At 38.3% G+C, this 25,296-nt stretch overlaps 1 protein-coding gene across 3 annotated transcripts in view; it reads left to right on the top strand.

The window, feature by feature from the left end:
• The window catches only part of ADGRB3 (adhesion G protein-coupled receptor B3), a 793,357-nt gene that overhangs the window by 308,567 nt on the left and 459,494 nt on the right, over nucleotides 1–25,296 (top strand). For all 3 annotated transcript variants that reach the window (XM_082474137.1, XM_082474138.1, XM_082474139.1), the window contains one exon: nucleotides 5,662–5,826. In XM_082474137.1, the coding sequence (XP_082330263.1) occupies nucleotides 5,662–5,826 (165 nt within the window). The remainder of the gene's footprint in view (nucleotides 1–5,661; nucleotides 5,827–25,296) is intronic.

Raw genomic sequence — 25,296 nt, 5'->3', positions numbered from 1 at the left:
TCAAGTGACTACCCTCATCAGAGCCATCCTCTGCCTGTAAACTTAAAGTCACTAATGGAAAAAAAAAAAAAAAAAAACATGTTAAATGGAGCATAACGTAATAGCTTACCCACTTAGGATCAGATTTTCCATGTTACATCAACATTTTTTTTGTCCATCGGTGCATACATGCATATTATAAGCGTTTCTTCTTCTCAGACCACTGACTTTCATGTAAAAATAAGTACTAAAAGGATTCTGGGCTTTCTTTCAAGAAGTCCGAAGCACGTAATCCTGTGAATCTCTAGGTCTGTGTTTCTGCCTAGCCATTTGGTGGATGGGTGATGCCGACTCAGACCACTGCAGTTGACAATGGACTTGCATTCACGCCCTTCCAGAGGCCTCTGGAGTGAGGTGGGCGCAAAGAAAGGGCCTGGCACTACAGCCGCCTTTCATCTGAAGTGTGCTTAAGTCTTCTGGCAAGCTCCATTTCCAGAGAAGCCTAATTCTGCAGTTGCTAAAAGCAAGAGTACAGAGTGGGTGGCATGGGGGAGGGGCAGGGACAATCCCAATTTCCCAGAAGAACGGGCGAGGGCAACTCATTCAAAAACAATTTGGAGGTGGAGATGTTTAACAGGTACAGAGTTTGGATTTGCAGAATGAAAATTTTCTGGGGACCTGTTTCCCAACACCATGAATATACTTAACACTGCTGAACTGTACACTTAAAAAGGATTAGATGATAAAAGAAAAGGCAAGCTGGAAAAACTAAAAGGGGAAGGAAGTGGTGGGCAGTCGTGGAGGAGGAATGCTGCAGTGAGATGGGAGATGCCTTTGCTACGGGCTTGGGAGGCACAAAGCAGTAGACAAAGGTAGAATTAAAAGATAAATTGGGCAGAATAAAAAGAAAAAAAATATATATATATACATACATACATAACTGAATCACTTTGATGTATACCTGAAACACTATAGATCAACCATTCTTCAATTAAAAAAAAAAAGATAAACAGGGCAGAAAGGTATGAGGGAGGGAAGACAGAATTAGTAGGAAAAGAGCAATGGTTCCACTGAAAATAAGAAAAGTCAGTGAGAATCAGAGGGAATCAGACTAGATGAGAAAGAACATCAAATGAAACATAAAAAGATAACAGAGGGGGGAAAATGCTTAAGGAGATCATGGGTGGGGAAGACAGTGAGAAAAAGATGACAATAATAGGGGTCACAGAGCAAACATACTCAAGTACATTAGGCAAGAGAAGGGAAACAAGAGCAGTAAGGAGATGGGCAATTTAGAAATTGTAATGTGTCTACATTTTATAGGTAAAAGGACCTCATGAGGAAATACTAGTGGATTTTCAGGTGGGTGTGGGTCAAGTGCATTGTCTGGACGAGTACTTAAAGCTGGACCCTATTTACAGTATTTATGTTAAGGGTTCCACGATCAAGTGCCCTGTACTTGGCAATGAGAAAAGTGTCAACAGAGAGTTAAGCTGTACTTGACATATACATTTAGGTTGTCAGTATCCTTTTGAAGAGTCAAGATCCTTTTAACATACAGGGATAGACTCTAATGGCAAACAGATCCCCAAATGGAAGTCTGAGTGGGTGCTAAAGTGTTCTCCACAGTTCTCCATTCAGAGCTTACTTTCCAAACACTCATTATGAACACTCACCTGGCTGACATATGGAAATCTCCATCCTTCTGCCCGAGGCTACTGACACATCCCCTCACTGGGCGTGGAGACCATGTATAGTGGGACCAGTGTGTACTCCCTTTCACTCTGCATCTCATGTCCAGAAAACTGAATAATATTCTATGATTATAAAGCTTTTCCTCAGTTTCTTAAACCTTCTACTATTATGCCTACTGAAGAAGTACATACTAATTACTGGTTTCTCTTCACCTTCGTATACGTATAGGTTTACCTTTTAAATTTGCTTAAATAGTACTGATGATAAGAAATACGTATCTTTTAATCATTGTTATAGTTCAGATGTTGAATTAAAGACAATGAAAAGCATTTTGTTGATTTCCTTTTAATTTTCCAAACATGAAGAATAATTTAGCAACTTTATTATTTTAAAAATGTAAAATAAGTATCCCACTACAGGAAATTGTGATACCTTTCAGATGGTGATTGTGCTTGCTATGAAATATTTTGTGTTTGATATTTTGTTCAGTTATTTGTCATGCTGGTAAATATGTATGTTTTTACACAATATATAATGAAAACAGTGACAAGAAGTGAATTTAAAACCTAACATAGTACGCTGAACAGTGTAAATATCTTTCTGAAATACTTTATTCCCAAGAAGAAGATTATCTCAGAAATAACCTACTTGTCACACTGTGAATAAGCAAGGGTATTTGCTATTTAATTAATGAAAATGACACAAGGACAAACTGAATATTAATGTCACTTTTCACAAAATATGTGGGATGATAGAACTAGAGCTTATATTATTTGTACTCTTAAAGGCTAATCAATAGTATTATAAATTAGTAACATTTCACCCACATTATTCACATTTAAAGAGTTTTAAATTGCATAACAATGTGTTATTTCTAATATGAATCCTAAGATATCCAGCCTTTTACAAAATTGTTGCTCTGACATCATAGTGTCTTCAGCAACCCTTATTGCTCAGGGCAGAAAATGATCGGGATATACAGAAAGTAAATTGAGAAAAAGAGAGAGCTACATGAAATTCTGTATTTACTGCCCTGGTTTCTGACTTACAGTTTTATGACCTCTTGCAGGGTTTCTCAACCTTGGTACCACTGGCATTTCGATATGGATAAATCTTTGTTGTGGGGCTGGCCTGAGGATTTGGGGGTGTCTGGCAGCATCCCTGGCCTCTACTCATTAGATACCAGTAGCCCCATTTCTTCCCCTGAGCCGTGACAACCAAAAATGTCTCTGATGTTGCCAAATGTCCCCTGGGAAGGGGAGGTCATTATTGCCCCTGGTTGAGAACCACTGGTCTACTCTATAATACAGTCTTTTAGAAAAAAGCTGATTTAGTCTAAGGAATGGTTTTGATTTTTTTTTTTTTTTAATGTCACAGTTTTCACATTCATTTATTTCCCTAAGAAAAACTTTCATTTAAAGGAGTTATTTTATACATCTCAATCTGAATCACAAGATACTTTGTATGCTTATTTCAGAAACCTGGTAGTAATATAATTTGTGTATTGTGTAGTCCTCATTTCTTCTCTAGATAAATCAGAGACATGATATTATAGCTAGTGTCTAAAGAAGAAAACTATAAAAATGGATCAATTTGATTTTAGTTTCTAGGTACATTTTTCAAATGGACTAGATCATTTACAGATTTTCATACTTTACTGAAAATAAAGTAGTTTATCCAACAAATTTCCATTAAAATAAAAATATTTAATCTTTATCATAAATCTTTATGAAAAGGATTCATAAAATTACAAGATTTGTGATACAATTTCCTACTAATTCAATAGTATCAAGTATCAAAAGTAACAGATTATTAATAATTGTATGTCTTTTTCAAATGAAAAAACATATTTTTGCTTTTTAAAATTGATGTGGAGAAGTCATGAAATTTCACCATGGAGCAATAAAGACTGTTAAGAAGTAGTGAGTAAGAACCTGCTGTGTAAAAAATAAGTAAATAAAATTCAAAAAAAAATAAATTTAAAAAAAATATTAGTTTTCAGAGGATTCTAGCTCCATAGTTTAACTAAATCATCAAGATTAATGAACATTTCTTTGAGATTTTAGAGAAAAATCTGCCAATTTAGCAGTTTTTTCTTCTGGGATTGTTCACTGCATGTGCAACAATGTGATTTGATAGAAGACAACAGAACCAGAACAGAACAGAACCAGAAATAAAAATACTATATAGTCTATTAGCATTTTATACAGAAAATTGGGGAGAAAAGGTGGTTTTTAAGTGGAGAACATTTGGTAACTAGAAATAAATGCAAAAAATTGCTTACAGGTGTACAGTTTACATAACAAAGTACATTCATATATGTTACTTTTAAATTATTTTGCTGTAATTGATCATATATACCTATATGTAAATATAGGTATATGTGTAGTGTTTTCCTTAGACTTAAATACAGACTTACTATTTATTCGTATACCAAATTGGATACAAATTGTCTTTGGTGTTCCCAAACTTAAATGGGAACAATGCAAACATCTTAATTTCTCTCACTTTTTCTATATAGTATTTTTGAAATATACTTTCCAGCAAGTTTCACAGAATCTTAAAGAATTTTTCATTGAATATTACCTAAATTTGGCTAATTTTTCCAATATTTGAACATATTTTCACAAGTTGGGCAACTAAATAGTATAAATAGAAGAGAACGGGCTGCCTCATAATTAAGGATGTCATATCTGTGTTTTTAAAGTAACAACTTGGTCAGCAGATAACATGCAAAATATTCTAGATGTACTATATTTACTGGCATGTCTCCTCTGACACTTCTGCTTACCCCGACCAATGTTGAAGAGAAAATGAACATCTTTGTCATGCTTTGTGATAAATTTCTACTCCCCCTACTCATGTCAGTGGGTGTTATATCAAACATCTGCTGAGGAACTTTTAAGAGTAAGACAGAGGTTCAACATCAAGACAGGAATTTTGAACTGAAAAGCACATTTTGCCTGGCTTCTTTTGATTTGTATTATCCATGGAGTACAACTGCTTACTGTGTCCCAAATGTTAAGAATTGGGATGGGGTTGGTGATTTGACAGTGCAAGAAAGTGACCTAAACTTTGAACCTTAATGGACTTTCTGCAAAAGATGTCAACATTTATTTGCAGCGGTGATTATGGAGGAACACAAATTATGTTAGTATTTCCAGTCAAGTGTGAATTCATCGTAATGGTGTATTTGAAGTACTGGTGTACTGATAGTTATATAAGACATAACTTAATTAGATCATATGTTTTTTCTAGAATGTTTATTAATTAGGAGGATTTCCAGTGCTATCCAGTCACTGGAAGAGGAGAGGTATCTTCTGTTTTTCTGGCTATTAGAAAGAGGTCTTCATATTTGCCTCTCATTTTAAAACTGGGGAGAGAGGAGGCTATTATGCAAGTAGATAGAGTTTTTGAAATTTCCCTCTTATTCAAAAGACAGTGACTTTAAACACCCACATTTTTTAAATGGCAAAAATATGTTTTCTAAAATGTGAGGTCAAAAAGCTGTTTAAAATATGTACCATCAATTTTCAAATTTTTTTCATTCTCTGACACCATAAAATTTATTAATCCTGAAACTTTGTAAATGTTGGAAGAATAAAATTGACTCTTATCTATTTAAATACAATTTTAACTCCAGAAGATCACTCTAAGAAATTTAGTTGATGTTACTTTTACATAGAAATAACTCATGACTATTTTACTATGAGGGAGAGAGGTGCATTTCCATTAAAAAAAAACAAAAAACTTTTAAAGTTTATAACATAATTGTTCAAATACAAAAAGAGGTACATGCAATTTTCCATTATTTAAATGATTGCTGACTTAACTTACATTTTGTGACAAATAAGAGTAATTCAATTGAATTTTTAAAATATCTTCATACTTGTCTATTTGATGAGTTTTTTTCTTAATTATAAAGAAAAATAATCTTTGACTTCGCCTCTCTGATTCTGTTGTTGAAGCTTCTTTGCTTTATTACAGTCCATGGAGTCTGGGAGGAATGGTCTCCGTGGAGTTTGTGTTCATTCACGTGTGGTCGAGGCCAAAGAACAAGAACACGGGCATGCACTCCGCCCCAGTATGGGGGAAGGCCATGTGAAGGACCCGAGACTCATCATAAGCCTTGTAATATCGCTCTCTGCCCAGGTAAGCCTGTTCTGGATTTGGGGAGCTTGGCATTTATGTCCCTGTATATGGTCCCTAGGATACCTAGGAGATATTAAGAGTACAACCTTCATTCAGTCACACTGGAAAATGTGTCCTTTGCTTATTGATTCTTGCTTAAATAAAACTGGGTACCTTCCTTGATTCTATCATATGTAATTGTGTATAATATTTCCTTGAGTGAGTACCAATGAATGCTCACCTTTATTGGATTTCTATAAATAGGTATATTAATGATTCCCACTAAGATTTTATCTCTACTTGGATTTCCCTCCTGGAAAAATTATAAGCCATCCCAAAGACCTGAATTGACTGTTGCATCCACATTGTAACTAGAGAGACCAGTGTGGAGGCAGTCCTTCTGATTTTATTCTCTCACACTCACTCAGCTAAGGAGTGGGATACACCCTTGACCACGTGTGAGCATGGTAGACATTTGCTAGGAAATCAGACTTTCTAGATTCACTGCTAGATGCATGAAATGGTTAGATCATAAATGACATACAGTATTTATGTGATTATGAAGACTGTATAGTCTGTTCTTAGAGTGTATTTATGTTATTTAAAATTTTTTTCCTTCAAAATATTTCAATTCTGTTTTACCCGACTTTGCTAATTCCACCCATTACTCCAGAGAGAAGTCTTCGTAATGCTATTATTTAGGTTGCTGAAACATTCACACATAAAACAGATACCTACAAAATGAAAAAGACTCATCTCCAGCTTGAAGGGGCATGCAATTTATGAGAGAAAATAAAAACAAACAAATGATAGAATCTCCCCAGGAAAAGCAAAGGCACTTCTAGGGGAAGACACAGACAGGAGTGGCAAATGGCAGAGGCTAACAAAAATGGCAATGGGACCATTATAAATAAGCATCATCTTCTCTTTGGGAGAGTTTCTCACCTGTCCATGCAGTCACATGTTCTACATGCAAGCAACAGAGCTGGGATGCCAGTAGTGAGCTCCAGACACATTATTCAACTCACACTGAGTCCCATTTGCCCTCTAAATTCCCCAAGTTAATATCCTATATTATAAGGCAGTGATTCAAAGTTCTTCTGGAAATTTTAAGAATCTAAAACATCTGAAGACTGAAAAACATCCAAAAATGTAGAGAAGCAACAGTCATCTAACAAGCTTAATTGTTCTCTTTAACTGGCTTGCTACACTTAGGAATATACATGTAAATATGTAGTAGTTGTATTGAGTAATATCATTACTTTTAGAATGTTATGAATTCTACAAATGATGAATATAACTCGTATGATTCAGTATTCAAGTATTATGAATATTGGGGAGTCAATAATCATGATTCCTTATTTGCAAATCACTCCCAGAAAAATCTATTTATGTTCTGTCTTATTTCTATCTCTCTGTAAACATACAGATAGGCACACAGACACACACATATATATTTATGCTCTGCCTTTTTTCCAAAGATTTGAGTAAATTTATATAAATTTTAGAATTTTTTTTAACTGCTGATCTGTGATATTTATGGGGAGTCAGAGTTCACGCTTATTTTTCTGTGGAGTGTGAAAAAATAGGTAACACTGGGAAATAAAAAATCATAACTAACTATAGACTCTCTTTTAATATATTAGTTTCTATTTAATTCTTTTACCTCAGTTGATCCGCATAAGTACAAAGATAAAATAGCACTGATCAGTAAAATGTTGTCAACCAGGTTTTTCATAGTACACTTTCCATGAATTTTTTCTAGCAGGAAAAGGCTTGGATGAGTGCACAGAGAGGCTGAGTTGTTACAATTTAGATAAGAAAACTCATTTTTCTAAGTTGATGTAGTTTTTGCTTTATCACTCAAGTAGTAACCATGTGTGTTTTACCTGTATTATACTATCACTGGAGCCACTCTAAGACCCTTAAATTTGGTTGGCTTTCTTTTGTTAGGTCTTTAATTTTGGGGAGTTACGATTATACTAATTGTAAATCTGGCCTAGCTCATATTTTCTCATAAAGTGAGCATTATGGATCTATCTTGAATACTTAATAAATGTGTTGTTTCTGACTTCTGTTATTTCCATTCTTGGATTTAGTTACATCATAAAAGATAAAATTCTTACCATATTTTATCCCAATTTCCTTGCTATCTGAAAGGGAATTCTTATAACTATGATTTAAAAAAATATATTTTTATACTCTGCTCAAAATTTTGGCGTTATGTTTTTAAATTATATAAGATATGTTTGGTACAAATGTTTCAAATTCTTCCTAGATATTAGAAGAATTAGAACTAATTTCTTATAGCTAATCTCAGGCACCTTCACTGAATATAAAGCATTATTAAGTATCAACTAGATGTAAGACACTACTGAGAAGAATATATAGTCCTTGATCTCAAGAAATTTGTAATATCTTCTGAGGATTTAGAAATAAGCATGTGAAAAATTAAATGCAATTCTGAAAAACATATACAAATACTCTAGTCTCAATGATATGTGGTAATTTGAATAGTAAGTGGTTTCAGCCTCCATTTCTTGTAGCCATCCTACCTGAGAACCCTAAGACCACCTCTTAAGGGAAAACCTATAATGGGAAAATTGCCAGTGATGAAGAAGTGGGCCAAGACCCACACTTGGTTCTCCTTGGTTAGGCTGATTGTGGAGTGAAGAACAGAAGAGAGCAGATGAAACATTCAAAACAACAAACTGGGTCTCTGCTCACCACCTTTGCAAGATTTGACCATGCAGGTTGTGGTCATGGGCAGTGACGTTTTAGTGTGGGATCATGTCAGAGCAGCGTCCCAGCTTCCTGCTTTTAGGAAGCACATATCACCCCCATAACGAAGTGGATACTATGTAGGGATGATTAATATTGCTCACATCAAACAATGAAATGGTTCTATTTATGCAAATTCTGATGTCTACTGCTAAGTAGATGGCATCCTATTTTTATCTGATACTTTCCTTAGTCAATGTCCAACTTTCTCCCAACTTCTTTAGAGATGAAAGTAAACCACTTGCCTGAGATCCATATAAGGAGAGAAGAAAGGAAGGAAAGGGTAGATCTGATCTGATATTTCCTAGTTTGAATTACTAGTTACCGACTTGTGTACTGTGTCTGAGAACAGTGACTGGTGTTGGTTGGGGGGAGATGGGCCAGAGGTATACAGAGCAACGAAAGGGTTTCACTGTGATTCATTCACTGGCTCATAAACGTGATGGGACTTCGTTTTCCTCCTTTTCTCATCTGTAGTAATAATTACGTGTGGTACTATGGAAGGATGTGTGTATGTATGTGTGTGTTCAGGGGTCTTTGGGGTATGTTTCTCTTATCACCAAACTCAGAACTTCTGACAGTCCAACCTATGTTTTCTGTTTTCTCTGAATTTTCATTGCAGTCACTAATTGAGCATCAAGTTCATAATTGATATATTTGAGGACAAGGAAATGCTTTTTTATTTCCTATTTATCTCTCCATGCAACTTTGTACCTGGTGATATGCACTAGATGACTATTGATTGGATTTTCTTGACATGTACGAATTTCTAATACTCATCCAAATTTTTCTAGGACATTTTCTGTGCCTACTTAATAATACATTAATGTGTTGTAGGGGAAAGATCTTGGACTTTTGCAAGAGAACATATATTTAAATTTAGATATCATCTTTTCATATCTATGTTGCCCCTCTGATCCTTAGTTTCTTCAGCTGTACAATGAGGACAATATAGTAACACCCTCTTCATGAGAGGACCATGGTAGGTAGCAAATGAGCAAACACTCTCTAGTACTAGTATTATTATCATGTCAGTGTCCTCCAGTGAGAGAGTCCATCAGGATGACACTTGTAGTTGAAAAAGTTGGGTTTGTTACTCTTGGCAGTGAGGGGAAATCAACATAGGGAATTGCAGGGCGTCTTAGTAAGGGGGTGTTAGGAAAGACTTATCAAGGGTTTGGGCTTGCGTTGGGTGATTTCACAGAAGGTTTAAAAAAGTGGGGCTTTACTCCAGATTTGATGGTGTCAGGGAGGGGAGACAATGCTATGATTGGGTATCTTAGTAAATTATCTAGGACGAGGGAAGACCAGATGCAGTTGGTGAAGAAGTGAGTCACTCATCTTAGCTGAGAGAGGAGAATGCTTGGAACATTGTGGGTTCCACGGGGACCTTGTCTTTGTCTATGAAGTGACCTTGTTTTTCCTCATTTTTATCACAGTCTCAGAGTGACCTTGTCTGGTTCTTAATGTGTTTTCTGATGATTTTAGGTCCAACAGGGGATAACACAGCCTCGCTGTGACACCAAGGAAGCAGCCAACAGTACTGAGGTCTGGCTAAGTGTCAGACCTGAGCCTGGGTGTCACCTTGGTGGTGACTCCTCCTCCAGTGTGATTTGATCACTTTATATGCTTCTGTTTTTAATGATTTTGATTTTGATTAATATTCAGCTGGAGAAAAGTGACAGACATATGGAATGTTTACATTTTCTAGGTAGGCCCTCCATTAAAATTATATAGATATATATCTGCAAAAAAAAATTGATATTGTCTTTTCCAAAATTAAATTATTTTGGGAAAATGAAAGCTTAAGTTTTTAGTTCAAAGCCTCAAGCTCTATGGTAATTTTCTTCATAGTATTTTACTTCATAGTAATAATTTTTTTTCCCTCTGTCAGTAGCTGAAGACTAGAAGAACCAATGATTTAAGTTTGGCCCTCTTTGTTTCAGTTTTGACAATTCTCTTTCTGATATATATTTATTAAGTAGAGTACAAGTAACATAGAGGATAGGTAGGGATAAATAAGTGAGTGACAGATTGAAGACTGAAATAAAGAACTATTGACAAGTTTTCATTTATATATGAGGCTATGTATAAATGCATATAATTATATGATTCAGTGGTCTGGAGTTCACAGACATGGATTAAGGTTTAGTTCCAATCCTTAATTTTATTTATTTATTTATGTATGTATGTATTTATTTATTTTCCAATCCTTAATTTTAAATATTTACTTAGGCAACTTCTTCCTCTTTTCTATTCCTCACTTCTTTCATTTTTAAAATAGAGCTGGTATTCATTACCCTTCTATATCATAGGAATGTTAATGTGATTAAAATTAGTTGGAAGAATCTTGAAAACTATAAAACAATATAAAGTCGAGGATCATGATTTATCTGGGAATATTACTTTAAAAGCTAGGGATTTGGTGAAGTAAACTCAGGATATTATGACAGTTTCTGAGCTTTATTTCTTATGGACAGCCTTCATCAGACACTCAAAGGGATTCTTTGGCCAGGATTGTTCTAGGGAGAAGTAGCTGCATAAGGGCCCATTTCAGTCTGTGGGGTGAGCAGTCCTGCATTTGAGAAATTCATTCCTGAGAATCCAGAACCATTCCAGACAGATCTCATTAGGTTGTAGTTTCCAGATATATTTGCAGACTCATAAACTCTAAGAAGAAAGAAAGAACCACCCAACTATAGGTCCTGAGGAACACAGCTGGAACCAAACATCTGTTACCTAGAGCAAGAGGCTTCCGTCTCCTGTGGTCCTAGTATTTTGATCCTTCAGCATTTGTAAGAGGGTGACCTCCCCACAGTCCCTCTGCAGGGACCATTCCTGTGAGGACAGAGAGTGGAAAGATCCTGAGCCTTTGCCCTACCTTGGTTCAAAGGTCCCTGATTGTCTCAACATGAGGATGTTATAATTTAAAACACAAATGCTGCCTCGTTAACCTGGTCTTTAATTAAAATTTGCATTTCATCATCTTAACCTTCTAGTCTATTATGTGGCAATTGTATTCATTTTGTGTCATTTCAGATTTTCAGCATTATTCTGGTGATCTTTCAGTGCTTAGCTTATGAGAGTTTTAAAAATGTGTGTCTTTCTTAATCCTGGCTTGCTCTCTTTTACTATTTAATATTTTTCTCATTTAAACTTTGTCTTAATTTCCTTACCAACCTTTTTTTTTTAATCCTTCTTAGCCCTTACCACGATAACTTGCTTCTATTCTTAATTCTAATTTTTAAAAATGATATTTCATTTTGATTTTCCTCTTTTGTCATTTATTTTAAAATGACAAATAGGAAACATAGGTTTTTGCTCTTCAGCATATGGCTCTTCTACATTTCAGTCTTGTATCCCAAAGGAGTCTTTCCCATTCCCTGGGTAACTCCCAATTCAGTAAAAATCAGAGCTTTCCAACTTTGGCATACCTAAATCAGATAGCCTCAAAGTCAGGGGCCAGAACTCTTCTCCCCCGATTCCTCCCTACAGGTAACTTAATCAGTCATCAGCAATCAACCCAGAACAGTTGTAGAAATGATGGTTTTAGTGTTCAAGATATTCATGACTTTAACTTTTGTGGTTATTGTTATCCAACCTATACTATCGTGTCACCAGTTATTGGTCAAGATGAGAAAATAGACTGAAACATAGTATTTTCATTAAAATGTATCATAGTCACAGGGAACTATATTCAATATCCTTGGACAAACCATAATGGAAAAGAATATAAAAACAAATGTATATATGTGTATAAATGAATCACTTTGCTATACAGAAGAAATTAACACAACATTGTAAATCAACTATAAAAATTTTTTTTAAATAATAAAATAAGATAAAATGTATCATAGGAATTGTTCCCTGCACATCAGAGACAGGTTTTTCTTCCGGGTGAACACAATTGCAGAAGGAAGTTTCTTTAACACAGCAAACCCCAGGAATCTAATGTTTTAGCCATTGCAATTTTAATTCTTCTGGGTCCAGAAAATCTGGTCATGTGTCACATTGCTGTAAAAAAACTTTGTGTCCCCAGAGTGACACTGTTGTATAAAGAAGCACATTACATGAAGGTAGGACAGACTGATCTCAGCATCCTCCCAGCTTCAAAATATAGCCTCGTGTTCTCTATTCTTAGTCACCTTTGTGGGATGGTTTGTTAAGAAATAGGCATTTGGAGTTTTTAAATTGAAAAATAGCACTGGAAAAATCCAACTGCAAATGCTTATGATGGAAATGAAAAGAAAGTAAAAAGCCTAAGAAAGTGCTGATTCTTAACCTGGCTGCCTATCATGGAAGAAATTATGCCCTCTAATGCGATGTTTACCAAATGGTGTCCCATGAAAAGGAAGAAAAAGGGAAAGAAGGGAGGGAGGATTGATTTTTAAATAAACTTGGGAGATACAGCTTTAAACAAAGTCTATTCAGAGTAGGGCTCCCTGCATTAGGTCTACAATGGCATCACACATTCAACGCGTTCCAAATAGACATTCTTATTTCCGGACTGTGTATCTGCGGACCTGTTTGAAACCTACTCTAACCCAGTTCAGTAAAAGGGTCTACCATTTACCCATGTCTGGGCTACACTCTAGTCCCCAACATCTCCCATATCCACTGTTGTCTCTGTGCAATCCAATCTACACACAACCGCAAAATGAAGTGTTAAAACGTCATATCTCTTCCCTACTTTAAAGTCCTCTCGTGGTGCCTCACCTTGTTGGCCCCATGCCTGCCGGGCCCTCCAGGATCGGACATCTGCTCACCCTCCAAACCCACCTCCTGCCGCGTCCCCCTCTTCATGATCCCCACGAGCCCCAGGCTTGTCTCTTTCCCCGAATACACAAAGCTTTCTAGACCTCAAGACCTCCCTTGGGTAGAGCCTTCCACAGAGCTTTATGTTTCTGGCTTCTTTTAGTGATAGGGACTAAGCTCTCCTGTGGTCACACTGCTTTCAGAACACTTCCAGCTGTGACTCTCTTGTTCACTCATTTGTTCACTTGTTTATCATCATCTGTCTCCACCCCAGCCCCTCAGACTACACGTTCCAGGAGAGCAGAGCTTGGTGGGTCTTTATCAGCACAGTTTCCCCTGAGTCTAACAGAACAAGACCGGTCACAGTGTGGATGCTGTGTGCATCTTTACTCAGGAGTACAGAGGAGCCAGTTTGGGAATGTTTACATTTCCCCAAATCATCGGGAACACTTTTCTGACAAAATGACAAGGTGCTAATTAGCCTTCAGTAGGAACACAGTTCTAGAAAGAAAGCTTTGAGGTGTTTTCAAGCTCGTGGTTTTGCAATGAGTCTGGGGGTTCTCCCTGTAAGTGTGGAAGGCAGTCGTATCTGGGTGGGTGGTAGGGTGGGAATGGCCTTGGTGGTCTCTTGCCTCCGTACTCACCCAGGTGGAGAGCAAACCTGAATGCAGCTGAAGGAGAAGCAGCTTCTGCACCACTCTGGATCCCAGTTAAGCATCAGATAAAAAGAAAAAAGTCTCTTCATGTCTTGTGTGGTACCTAGACAAGAGGTTATGAAATAGAAATCTTAGGTGTATCATATGATAATTGGTTTTTATTTTTAAATATCTCAACATTTAATCCCTGAAGTATAATGCATATATCAGACTAGGAAATGCTTAAATGCCCATAACAGAACTCTTAATTTCCACCTCTCAAAAACCTCTACTTTTTCCTATTCAGTAAAATGACACTACCATTTCCTGAAAGATCTTTTTAATTTTTTTTTTGGTTTAGGTGATTTCAGTGATATTGTGGTATTGTTTTTTATTTTAATTTTTTTATTGACATATAGTTGGTTTACAGTGTTGTGTTAGTTTCAGGTGTACAGCAAAGTAATTCAATTATATATGCATATATATCTTTTTTTTCAGATTATTTTCCCTTGTAAGTTATTTCAAGATACTGAGTATAGTTCCCAGTGCTATACAGTAGGTCCTTGTTGTTTACCTATTTCATATATATTAGTGTATATATATTAATCTCAAATTCCTAATTTATCCCTCCCCCCCAGAACATAATTAATGATTTTTTTTGTTTTAAATTCTAGGATGAGAAACAAACAAAAAACCTAAAATAAAACAACGTTCCATATTTGGCACTAAAGAAACTCTTTCATGTACATATAAGTCAGTTGTCTAATCTTTTAAATTAAATTCACATACCCCTCTCTTTCTAACCTCTCAATTTTCCATTTTCACAGCGGAAATGGAACTTTGCCTTACCACACTCTATAACACACTAAAGGAATATTGGGTTTTTGCTCTTTTTTAAAAATATCCAATCAGTTACTTTGTCAAGTCCATTCTTTCATACTGGTGCAGTGAATGTTCAGGAAAAGAAACTTCTAGTTCTCAGTGTAAAATAAAAAGTCAAAAACATCCACTTGATACATCTTCAATTTCATTGTTATTTATTTTCTGTAACTGATTTATAAACAAAACTGTTCATATCTAAAATATATGTTTTGTTGATGTTTATGGTGGTGTTGAACCTCAAAAGTTCCCTCAAATGTCTAATTTAACTCATTCTTGAACTTTAGCCAAAACAGAACATGTGTACTTTGGCAGAAAGGACTGAACTAATATTACAAATGTATGGATTTAAAATGTTTAAAAATTTTTAACAATGGTGATGCAAAGTCTTCTTTCAAAAAAAGCCCTCTGAGCAAAACACTTCACAAATATTTTTCCTAATCTCTCTTAGGTAAGGTCTTTCCTCATTCCTCGTCCATAATACAGCCCCCTGCCCAATTATCTTCTCTGATTCCACCTCTGACTCAGTCATTACCACGTGCACATCTTCCTAGCCGGAGACACTAATCCTCTGTTCTTTGCAGTGAGTGTGTAGCTATTACGTTCATTAACAAACAAACAAAAAAAAAGCTAAAAATTTACCTCAAACCAGAATTCTTAAGGACAAGAGATATTCTTTTATTCTACTCACTGAGCACTAAACTGATTGGCATCTCTTAATTCATCTTTGTTTATGTGTTGCTTTCTGAATGTTCTCAAAAATTTGAATACCTGTATATTCTTTTGCCAAATAGATGGTACATATGCTGCAGGCATGAATGTTTTTTTTTAACCATTCTTCTTGAAAGCAAACTTAATAAGTGTTATCTTTGAAAAGCAAAATTCTGAAATGAAAATAGTTTATATCAGCCTATTGATTCACTAGTCTTTTTAGTCTGGGAAATGGATTACGTAGCTAATAAGATTGTGTCAGATACTTTTAATAAAGTGAGATGCTAAAATTACATGAATGGGATGATTAAATTGGCATTTTGTGATTTTTCATCTCACAAAGTGTTTATTAAATACAGCTAGACACATATTAAACAGGCTTCTTTTTAACAGCTACCAGCAAGACCTGAAATTAGGTTGAAAGTACTCACTCTTATTCTGCCAGGCTTTCTCGTTTAGGTGGGTTTTCACAGCAGCATTAATTTATGTTGGAACTTTGGATTTATGGTGAACTCTCTTTTGCTGTAATGAAATCGACCAAGAGCCATGGAATGATATTGGAAAAAGTAGAGAGTCATATCCTAGTGCATTTATAACACTTATATGCTAGTTTATGCCTTCTAAATTAGGTAAATATTTTTGCCTGATTCCTTTGCTCCCTTGTAGTTTGTGGCCTGTGGGATTATACCTTCATGAATGCTGTCTCCTTTGTCTAAATTATCCAAATCATAATTACCCCCCAAGTAGGTGTGATCTGTTCTCTGAAAGTCTTCATTGCTGTGTTAAGATGTATTGCTCTTAATTTTCCATTTACTTATTTGTATGTGTAGAGTACTTCTTTTACTGTTATCATATTTTTGAGGTTGGAATTCAAATTCTTGTATTTCTTCTTAATACCTACCACAGAGTCTGATGACTAAGAGATTCTTTTTTTTTTTTTTTTTTAACATCTTTATTGAAGTATAATTGCCTTACAATGGTGTGTTAGCTTCTGCTTTATAACAAAGTGAATCAGTTATACATATACAATATGTTCCCATTTCTCTTCCCTCTTGCATCTCCCTCCCTCCCACCCTCCCCATCCCATCCCTCTAGATGGTCACAAAGCACCGAGCTGATCTCCCTGTGCTATGCGGCTGCTTCCCACTAGTTATCTATTTTACATTTGGTGGTGTATATATGTCCATGACACTCTCTTACCCTGTCACATCTCACCCCACCCCCTCCCCATATCCTCAAGTCCATTCTCTAGTAGGTCTGTGTCTTTATTCCCGTCTTGCCACTAGGTTCTTCATGGCCTCTTTTTTTTTTTTTTTTTTTTTTTTTCCCCTTAGATTCCGTATATATGTGTTAGCATACTGTATTTGTTTTTCTCTTTCTGACTTACTTCACTCTGTATGACAGACTCTAACTCCATCCACCTCATTACAAATACCTCCATTTCATTTCTTTTTATGGCTGAGTAATATTCCATTGTATATATGTGCCACATCTTCTTTATCCATTCATCTGTCGATGGACATTTAGATTGCTTCCATGTCCTGGCTATTGTAAATAGAGCTGCAATGAACATTTTGGTACATGACTCTTTTTGACCTATGGTTTTCTCAGGGTATATGCCCAGTAGTGGGATTGCTGGGTCGTATGGTAGTTCTATTTGTAGTTTTTTAAGGAACCTCCATACTGTTCTCCATAGTGGCTGTATCAATTTACATTCCCACCAACAGTGCAAGAGTGTTCCCTTTCCTCCACACCCTCTCCAGCATTTATTGTTTCTAGATTTTTTGATGATGGCCATTCTGACCGGTGTGAGATGATATCTCATTGTAGTTTTGATTTGCATTTCTCTAATGATTAATGATGTTGAGCATTCTTTCATGTGTCTGTAGGCCATCTGTATATCTTCTTTGGAGAAATGTCTATTTAGGTCTTCGGCCCATTTTTGGATTGGGTTATTCGTTTTTTTGTTATTGAGCTGCATGAGCTGCTTGTAAATCTTGGAGATTAATCCTTTGTCAGTTGCTTCATTTGCAAATATTTTCTCCCATTCTGATGGTTGTCTTTTGGTCTTGTTTATGGTTTCCTTTGCTGTGCAAAAGCTTTTAAGTTTCATTAGGTCCCATTTGTTTATTTGTGTTCTTATTTCCATTTCTCTGGGAGCTGGGTCAAAAAGAATCTTGCTGTGATGTATGTCATAGAGTGTTCTGCCTATGTTTTCCTCTAAGAGTTTGATAGTGTCTGCCCTTACACTTAGGTCTTTAATCCATTTTGAGTTTATTTTTGTGCATGGTGTCAGGGAGTGTTCTATTTTCATACTTTTACATGTACCTGTCCAATTTTCCCAGCACCACTTATTGAAGAGGCTGTCTTTTCTCCACTGTATATGCTTGCCTCCTTTATCAAAAATAAGGTGCCCATATGTGTGTGGGTTTATCTCTGGGCTTTCTATCCTGTTCCATTGATCTATATTTCTGTTTTTGTGCCAGTACCAAACTGTCTTGATTACTGAAGCTTTGTAATATAGTCTGAAGTCAGGGAGCCTGATTCCCCCAGCTCCATTTTTTGTTCTCAAGATTGCTTTGGCTATTCGGGGTCTTTTGTGTTTCCATACAAATTGTGAAATTTTTTGTTCTAGTTCTGTGAAAAATGCCAGTGGTAGTTTGATAGGGATTGCATTGAATCTGTAGATTGCTTTGGGTAGTAGAGTCATTTTCACAATGTTGATTCTTCCAATCCAGGAACATGGTATATCTCTCCATCTATTTGTATCATCTTTAATTTCTTTCATCAGTGTCTTATAATTTTCTGCATACAGGTCTTTTGTCTCCTTAGGTAGGTTTATTCCTAGATATTTTATTCTTTTTGTTGCAATGGTAAATGGGAGTGTTTTCTTAATTTCACTTTCAGATTTTTCGTCATTAGTGTATAGAAATGCAAGAGATTTCTGTGCATTAATTTTGTATCCTGCTACTTTACCAAATTCATTGATTAGCTCTAGGAGTTTTCTGGTAGCATCTTTAGGATTCTCTATGTATAGTATCATGTCATCTGCAAATAGTGACAGCTTTACTTCTTCTTTTCCGATTTGGATTCCTTTTATTTCTTTGTCTTCTCTGATTGCTGTGGCTAACACTTCCAAAACTATGTTGAATAATAGTGGTGAGAGTGGGCAACCTTGTCTTGTTCCTGATCTTAGTGGAAATGGTTTCAGTTTTTCACCATTGAGGACAATGTTGGCTGTGGGTTTGTCATATATGGCCTTTATTATGTTGAGGAAAGTTCCCTCTATGCCTACTTTCTGCAGGGCTTTTATCATAAATGGGTGTTGAATTTTGTCGAAAGCTTTCTCTGCATCTATTGAGATGATCATATGGTTTTTCTCCTTCAATTTGTTAATATGATGTATCACATTGATTGATTTGCGTATATTGAAGAATCCTTGCATTCCTGGGATAAACCCCACTTGATCATGGTGTATGATCCTTTTAATGTGCTGTTGGATTCTGTTTGCTAGTATTTTGTTGAGGATTTTTGCATCTATGTTCATCAGTGATATTGGCCTGTAGTTTTCTTTCTTTGTGACATCTTTGTCTGGTTTTGGTATCAGGGTGATGGTGGCCTCGTAGAATGAGTTTGGGAGTGTTCCTCCCTCTGCAATATTTTGGAAGAGTTTGAGAAGGATAGGTGTTAGCTCTTCTCTAAATGTTTGATAGAATTCACCTGTGAAGCCATCTGGTCCTGGGCTTTTGTTTGTTGGAAGGTTTTTAATCACAGTTTCAATTTCAGTGCTTGTGATTGGTCTGTTCATATTTTCTATTTCTTCCTGGTTCAGTCTCGGCAGTTTGTGCCTTTCTAAGAATCTGTCCATTTCTTCCAGGTTTTCCATTTTATTGGCATAGAGTTGCTTGTAGTAATCTCTCATGATCTTTTGTATTTCTGCAGTGTCAGTGGTTACTTCTCCTTTTTCATTTCTAATTCTATTGATCTGAGTCTTCTCCCTTTTTCTCTTGATGAGTCTGGCTAATGGTTTATCAATTTTGTTTATCTTCTCAAAGAACCAGCTTTTAGTTTCATTGATTTTTGCTATTGTTTCCTTCATTTCTTTTTCATTTATTTCTGACCTGATCTTTATAATTTCTTTCCTTCTGCTGGCTTTGGGGTTTTTTTGTTCTTCTTTCTCTAATTGCTTTAGGTGCAAGGTTAGGTTGTTTATTCGAGATGTTTCCTGTTTCTTGAGGTAGGCTTGTATTGCTATAAACTTCCCTCTTAACACTGCTTTTGCTGCGTCCCATAGGTTTTGGGTCGTCGTATCTCCGTTGTCATTTGTTTCTAGGTATTTTTTGATTTCCCCTTTGATTTCTTCAGTGATCACTTCGTTATTAAGTAATGTATTGTGTAGCCTCCATGTGTTTGTATTTTTTACAGGTCTTTTCCTGTAATTGATATCTAGTCTCATAGCGTTGTGGTCGGAAAAGATACTTGATACGATTTCAATTTTCTTAAATTTACCAAGGCTTGATTTGTGACCCAAGATATGATCTATCCTGGAGAATGTTCCATGAGCACTTGAGAAAAATGTGTATTCTGTTGTTTTTGGATGGAATGTCCTATAAATATCAATTAAGTCTATCTTGTTTAATGTATCATTTAAAGCTTGTGTTTCCTTATTTATTTTCATTTTGGATGATCTGTCCATTGGTGAGAGTGGGGTGTTAAAGTCCCCTACTATGATTGTGTTGCTGTCGATTTCCCCTTTTATGGCTGTTAGTATTTGCCTTATGTATTGAGGTGCTCCTATGTTGGGTGCATAAATATTTACAATTGTTATACCTTCCTCTTGTATCGATCCCTTGATCATTATATAGTGTCCTTCTTTGTCTCTTGTAATAGTCTTTATTTTAAAGTCTATTTTGTCTGATATGAGAATTGCTACTCCAGCTTTCTTTTGATTTCCATTTGCATGGAATATCTTTTTCCATCCCCTCACTTTCAGTCTATATGTGTCTCTAGGTTTGAAGTGGGTCTCTTGTAGACAGCATATATATGGGTCTTGTTTTTGTATCCATTCAGCCAGCCTGTGTCTTTTGGTGGGAGCATTTAATCCATTTACATTCAAGGTAATTATCGATATGTATGTTCCTATTCCCATTTTCTTAAATGTTTTGGGTTTGTTATTGTAGGTGTTTTCCTTCTCTTGTGTTTCTTGCCTAGAGAAGTTCCTTTAGCATTTGTTGTAAAGCTGGTTTGGTGGTGCTGAACTCTCTCAGCTTTTGCTTGTCTGTAAAGGTTTTAATTTCTCCATCGAATCTGAATGAGATCCTTGCTGGGTAGTGTAATCTTGGTTGCAGGTTTTTCTCCTTCATCACTTTAAGTATATCCTGCCACTCCCTTCTGGCTTGCAGAGTTTCTGCTGAAAGATCAGATGTTAACCTTATGGGGATTCCCTTGTGTGTTATTTGTTTTTTTTCCCTTGCTGCCTTTAATATGTTTTCCTTATATTTAATTTTTGATAGTTTGATTATTATGTGTCTTGGTGTGTTTCTCCTTGTGTTTATCCTGTATGGGACTCTCTGTGCTTCCAGGACTTGATTAACTATTTCCTTTCCCATATTAGGGAAGTTTTCAACTATAATCTCTTCAAATATCTTCTCAGTCCCTTTCTTTTTCTCTTCTTCTTCTGGGACCCCTATAATTCGAATGTTGGCGTGTTTAATGTTGTCCCAGAGGTCTCTGAGACTGTCCTCAGTTCTTTTCGTTCTTTTTTCTTTATCCTGCTCTGCAGTAGTTATTTCCACCATTTTATCTTCCAGGTCACTTATCCTTTCTTCTGCCTCAGTTATTCTGCTATTGATCCCATCTAGAGTATTTTTAATTTCATTTATTGTGGTTTTCATCATTGCTTGGTTCCTCTTTAGTTCTTCTACGTCCTTGTTAAATGTTTCTTGCATTTTGTCTATTCTATTTCCAAGATTTTGGATCATCCTTACTATCATTATTCTGAATTCTTTTTCAGGTAGACTACCTATTTCCTCTTCATTTGTTAAGTCTGGTATGTTCTGACCCTGCTCCTTCATCTGCTGTGTGTTTTTCTGTCGTCTCATTTTGCTTATCTTACTGTGTTTGGGGTCTCCTTTTCACAGGCTGCAGGTTCGTAGTTCCTGTTGTTTTTGGTATCTGTCCCCAGTGGCTAAGGTTGGTTCAGTGGGTTGTGTAGGCTTCCTGGTGGAGGGAACTAGTGCCTGAGCTCTGGTGGATGAGGTTGGCTCTTGTCTTTCTGGTGGGCACGTCCACGTCTGGTGGTGTATTTTGGGGTGTCTGTGGCCTTATTATGATTTTAGGCAGCCTCTCTGCTAATGGATGGGGCTGTGTTCCTGTCTTGCTAGTTGTTTGGCATATGGTGTCCAGCACTGTAGCTTGTTGGTCGTTGAGTGAAGCTGGGTCTTGATGTTGAGATGGAGATCTCTGAGAGATTTTTGCCGTTTGGTATTACGTGAAGCTGGGAGGTCTCTTGTGGACCAGTGTCCTGAAGTTGGCTCTCCCACTTCAGAGGCACGGCCCTGATGCCTGGCTGGAGTACCAAGAGCCTTTCGTCCACACGGCTCAGAGTAAAAGGGAGAAAAAATAGAAAGAAAGAAAGAAAGAAAGAAAGAGGCTATAATATAGTGAAGTAAAATAAAGCTATTGTAAAGCAAAGCTATACAGACAAAATCGCACCCAGAAGCATATACATATACACTCACAAATAAAGGAAAAGGGGAAAAATTAATATATCCTGCTCCCAAAGTCCACCTCCTGAATTTGGGATGATTCGTTGTCTATTCAGGTATTCACCAGATGCAGGCACATCAAGTTGTTTGTGGAGTTTTAATCCGCTGCTTCTAAGGTTGCTGGGAGAGATTTCCCCTTATCTTCCCTGTTCGCACAGTTCCTGGGGTTCAGCTTTGGATTTGGACCCGCCTCTGCGTGTAGGTCGCCTGAGGGCGTCTATTCCCCGCACAGACAGGACGGGGTTAAAGGAGCAGCTGCTTCGGGGGCTCTGGCTCCCTCAGGCCGCGGGGAGGGAGGTGTACAGAGGAGGCGGGGTGAGCCTGCGGCGGCCGAGGCCGGCGTGACGTTGCACCAGCCTGAGGCGGGCAGTGCGTTCTCCCGGGGAACTTGTCCCCGGATCACGGGACCCTGGCAGTGGCGGGCTGCACAGGCTCCCGGGAGGGGCGATGTGGAGAGTGACTTGTGCTCACACACAGGCTTTTTGGAGGCGGCAGCAGCAGCCCCAGCGTCTCACGCCCGTCTCTGGGGTCCGTGCTGATCGCCGCGGCTCACGCCTTTCTCTGGAGTTCGTTTAGGCGGCGCTCTGAATCCCCTCTCCTTGCGCGCCGCGAAACAAAGAGGCAAGAAAAAGTCTCTTGCCTCTTCGGCAGCTGCAGACTTTTTCCCGGACTCCCTACCAGCCAGCTGTGGTGCGCTAACCCCTTCAGGCTGTGTTCACGCCGCCAGCCCCAGTCCTCTCCCTGCGATCCAACCGAAACCGAAACCCGAGCCTCAGCTCCCAGCCCCGCCCGCCGAGCAGACAAGCCTCTCGGGCTGGTGAGTGCTGCTCCGCGCCGAGCCTCTGTGCGGGAGTCTCTCCGTTTTTTTCCTCTGCGCCCCTGTTGCTGTGGGGTCTGCGGTGATCGCCGCGGCTCGCGCCCTTCTCTGGAGTTCGTTTAGGCGGCGCTCTGAATCCCCTCTCCTTGCGCGCCGCGAAACAAAGAGGCAAGAAAAAGTCCCTTGCCTCTTCGGCAGCTGCAGACTTTTTCCCGGTCTCCCTCCCAGCCAGCTGTTGTGCGCTAATCCCTTCAGGCTGTGTTCACGCTGCCAGCCTCAGTCCTCTCCCTGCGATCCGACCGAAGCCGAGCCTCAGCTCCCAGCCCCGCCCGCCCCGGCGGGGGAGCAGACAAGCCTCTCGGGTTGCTGAGTGCTGCTCGGCGCCGAGCCTCTGTGCGGGAATCTCTCCGTTTTTCCCTCTGCGCCCCTGTTGCTGTGGGATCCGCGTTGGTAGCTGCGGCTCGCGCCCGTCTCTGAAGTTCGTTTAGGCAGCGCTCTGAATCCCCTCTCCTCGCGCACCCGGAAACAAAGAGGGAAGAAAAAGTCTCCTGCCTCTTCGGCAGCTGCAGACTTTTTCCCGGACTCCCTCTTGGCTAGCTGTGGTGCACTAACGCCTTCAGTCTGTGTTCACGCCGCCAACCCCAGTCCTCTCCCTGCGATCCGACCGAAGCCCGAGCCTCAGCTCCCAGCCCCGCCCGCCCCGGCGGATGAGCAGACAAGCCTCTCGGGCTGGAGAGTGCTGCTCGGCGCCGAGCCTCCGTGCGGGAACCTCTCCGCTTTGCCCTCCGCACCCCTGTGGCTGCGCTCTCCTCTGTGGCTCCGAAGCTTCCCCCCTCTGCCACCCGCAGTCTCCGCCCGCGAAGGGGCTTCCTAGTGCGTGGAAATCTTTCCTCCTTCACGGCTCCCTCCCACTAGTGCAGGTGCCGTCCCTATTCTTTTGTCTCTGTTATTTCTTTTTTCTTTTGCCCTACCCAAGTACGGGGGGAGTTTCTTGCCTTTTTGGAGGTCGGACGTTTTCTGCCAGCGTTCTGTTGGTGTTCTGTAGGAGCAGTTCCACGTGTAGATGTATTTCTACTGTATCTGTGGGAAGGAAGGTGATCTCCGCGTCTTACTCTTCCGCCATCTTCCCGAGGACCCCCTAAGAGATTCTTAACAGTCATTCGAATGAGTGAATAAATAAATGCATCTCAATTTGAACTTCCAAAGACAAATTCAATCATCTATATTCCATTCCGGTCACCAGACACCTGGACGTCGTTTTGGTCCTCTCTCCACTCACGGTCCTTCCCATGTGGCCCTGATCTCCCAGGATGCACAATTGGTACCTTCTCCTCATCCCAGTTCAGACCCTTCTCACCATCTCCCGTGATTCTTTCTCTTCCCTGCACTACATATGATCAGAGAATCCTATTGAAATTCTTCCATGGCTTCTTTTTTTTTTTTCCTATTTTTTCTTTTCTTTTTTTTTTCCTTCTTTTTCTTTGTTTTCTTCTTCTTTTTTTCTTTTTTCTTTTTTCCAATGGCTTCTTAATGATCTGTGAAAAATAGGCAAAATCCATAACACAGCTGACAAAAAGTTTGCAAAATCTGCCCTCTATCTTCTTCACGAACTCCTCTGCATAGTTATTCACCTGGCTTTCTGGATGTTGTTCACAATGCCTTCCATTCAGTCCTGCCCAGGATCTTTGTGTATCTTCAGGGAACATGCCCTTTCCCAAGGGATTTCCTATTATCATGCAAGCATACTTGAAACCTCACTTTGTCCGGGAAGACTCCCCAGGCTCTGTAAACTCTTATCTCACAGTGTCTTGAAATCATCCTTTGCAGCAATGCTATAGAATTAATTTATTTAGCATGGAATTAATTAGTTAACTCATTCTAGGGGTTCCTTTTCTAAAATATGAGCTCTGTGAGTTACTGGTCATTACTTATTGTATTAATTGGTCCCTGTACCCATCTCCAAGATCAAGGTCTTGGCTTGTTGAGTGATCAATAAATATTTTTGAAGAAATAAGTCAATAGGAAGAGATACCAGACACATAAAGTAAATAGAAGTGGAGAATGAGGTAACAGTTGTTTGGGGGTTAATAAAATCTAACTGCATTCATTTAGAGTCTCTTGGTCGGGACTCATCTTCAAGGTTAGT

Source organism: Balaenoptera physalus (assembly GCF_965194825.1).
Source record: "Balaenoptera physalus genome assembly, chromosome: 9".
Taxonomy (NCBI): Eukaryota; Metazoa; Chordata; class Mammalia; order Artiodactyla; family Balaenopteridae; genus Balaenoptera; species Balaenoptera physalus.
The sequence above is the reverse complement of the archived record's forward strand: the minus strand, read 5'-3'. Positions and strand labels throughout refer to the sequence as shown.